General features: G+C 41.0%; 1 protein-coding gene across 2 annotated transcripts in view; it reads left to right on the forward strand.

The window, feature by feature from the left end:
• LOC101856788 overlaps window positions 1–2,343 on the forward strand; it is a 10,474-nt gene extending 8,131 nt beyond the window's left edge. For both annotated transcript variants that reach the window (XM_005093602.2, XM_005093603.2), the window contains 2 exons: window positions 388–528; window positions 1,388–2,343. In XM_005093602.2, coding sequence (XP_005093659.1) covers window positions 388–528; window positions 1,388–1,710 — 464 coding nt within the window. In that variant the 3' untranslated portion in view covers window positions 1,711–2,343. The remainder of the gene's footprint in view (window positions 1–387; window positions 529–1,387) is intronic.

Consider the following 2,343-nt stretch of genomic DNA (forward strand, 5'->3'; position numbering starts at 1 on the left):
ACACACACACACACACACACACACACACCCACACACACTCTCTCTCCCTCTCCCTCTCTCTCTCTCCCTCTCTCTCTCTCTCTCTCTGATTGAATACAGTTTCGTTTCTGGATTATTCAGCTGCCCTCAACAGTATGGAAACGTCAGCAGCTTCGCAAATATTACGTATTATACTGTATAATGAGGAGGTCAAATTTTATCATCGCCCACCGTTTAAAAAAAATCTAAACCTCTAGATTTTAACTCTAAGAAGCACATGATTTTTTAGTACAAAAGACATCTCTACGCAAACAACTACATAAAATGGAGGGAGGGGGGGGTCTAAGCTACAACATTTCACTCCTCACCCAACACTATCCTCCATTTAATTTTTAAAAATATTTTCAGATAAAAACTCGAGCCCAAAACGGTCATCAGCAATTGACCTGGAACACCCACGAGATAGGTCATCTCGCCTTGCCAGTGGCCGTGTCAGACTGAGGCCTTCAGAACTGGTTCGGTCTGAATCGGAGAGTGACGTGGATTCAGGTTGGAATGGGGCTATCACTTCACACTTTTCAATTATGCACTGACATGTTTTTGCCTTGCTTTATTTGTTTTCAACGTGCAGAATTGCAGAGTTATTGTTGAGTTACTGAGAAACACACCGACACTATTTTCATGGTGATTAATCAGAGCTGAAAGAAAAAAGAAAGCAAGACAGACAAACAGACGCAATGTATAGAGAGCGAAGAAGTCCCACAAAACTTGTGCTTTCCGTCCACCCCCCAACACAAATAGAAAGTAGCCTATCCCCTTCTACAACACTGATGGGCAAAATTCATCTCGATCATACATCAGTGACATAAACAAAAACATCAAAGTTTGTTTGAACAAAAGCTGAAAAATAGGACTTGATGAAACATAATATTTTCACTTTTTGTTACCATTAAAATATAATACTGTATTTTTAAAATGGAAATGGAGGCGAGAAAAGATCAAGGAATTGGAAGAAAGCCGTACACATGAGAATTTTCTTTCGCATTTGGATTAGATCTAGATCTAGATTACTGGGGAATGGGGGACTGAAAAAAGTTGTTATTTCTAGATTTTTATTATACAAACAATGTGCTCCTTCAACTGTTAGTGTTAGCACCCCCCCCAGTATTGGTATTGCTCTCTATCTTTCCTTCCACTCCCCAAGTCTCCAACCACCACTCTGTCTTCCCCCCCCCCTCCCCCTCTTTCCCTCACATTTGTTGTCGTCTCTGAATCGAAAATCAACACACAATAAATTTTTTTAAAGTGAAGTCACTTTTTAACGTTAACTTTAGCTTAATATTATAGGACATTGCCCCATGGCAACTTTTTAACCAATAGCCTAATAGTAGTTTGGCCTCTCTTGCAGTCTCCGAGACGGTAATCGAGGAAGTATCTCCGCTCCCCTCTCCTCGACGACGCCCAAATAAGGGGATCGGTTGGCCTTTCACTGTCATTTCACAAGTGATAGATGTTCCCTCGTTATCTGACGAATGGAAAGAACCGTGGGCCCGGTTCGTTCCCCGGATGCTGAAAGTGGGCCGCATTCTGATGACGATCTTCACGTACTTCTGCGTGATCTACGGCTCCCTCACCATCCTGGCAACGTGCGTGCACAGACAGATACAGTTCACCCCCTTCAATTTGAGCTTTGTCGTCAATGGCACTTTCGGTATCATACACCGCTACTAGAGACTGAAACTGGCGGAATTTGGAGCTCAATACTGTTGTTAGTTACATGAGAGAATTGTCTGAACTCTCTCAAGAAGAGCAAGCAAACTGCATTTTTAACGCATCTACCTTATCCTCAGTTCAAAAGTTTTCAATTTATATCACAGACAGAAAGATGAGATAATGTATCTAAACATGCCACAGGACCAAGGAGAATTGAAGTTTTGTTTAACAATTAAATAGGGAGAGCACGTGACACCTCATAGTTAAGAGAGTGAATGTTAATTTTTTTAATTGAATTTCTGGACTACCTGGATGCTCACCTGTTCCTGCTGTACAACTTTCGTCTTAATTCTCATTCTTCTCTTTTCCCATTTTGATGCAAGTATTAACTCTCTCACAGTCAATGTTTCAAAATGTGTTTGCGATCCACACATTCGTAAAAAATGAGTCTTGCCATGTTCGTCATCGGTGGACCCAAACCAGAAACATCGCAGAGGTCTCACAAGTCCGCAATGTGGGCCAAAGGTTGAGTTTGATAGACTGCGAATGTTGAATTTCTGCCGGATAATTAAAAGTAAGTTTTATGAATTCAGCTTGAAAATACCGAAGTGTCCCGTGACAATTAATAATAAAGTCTTGTTGAATAAAACA

Source organism: Aplysia californica, unplaced genomic scaffold (genome assembly GCF_000002075.1).
Source record: "Aplysia californica isolate F4 #8 unplaced genomic scaffold, AplCal3.0 scaffold00066, whole genome shotgun sequence".
Taxonomy (NCBI): domain Eukaryota; kingdom Metazoa; phylum Mollusca; class Gastropoda; order Aplysiida; family Aplysiidae; genus Aplysia; species Aplysia californica.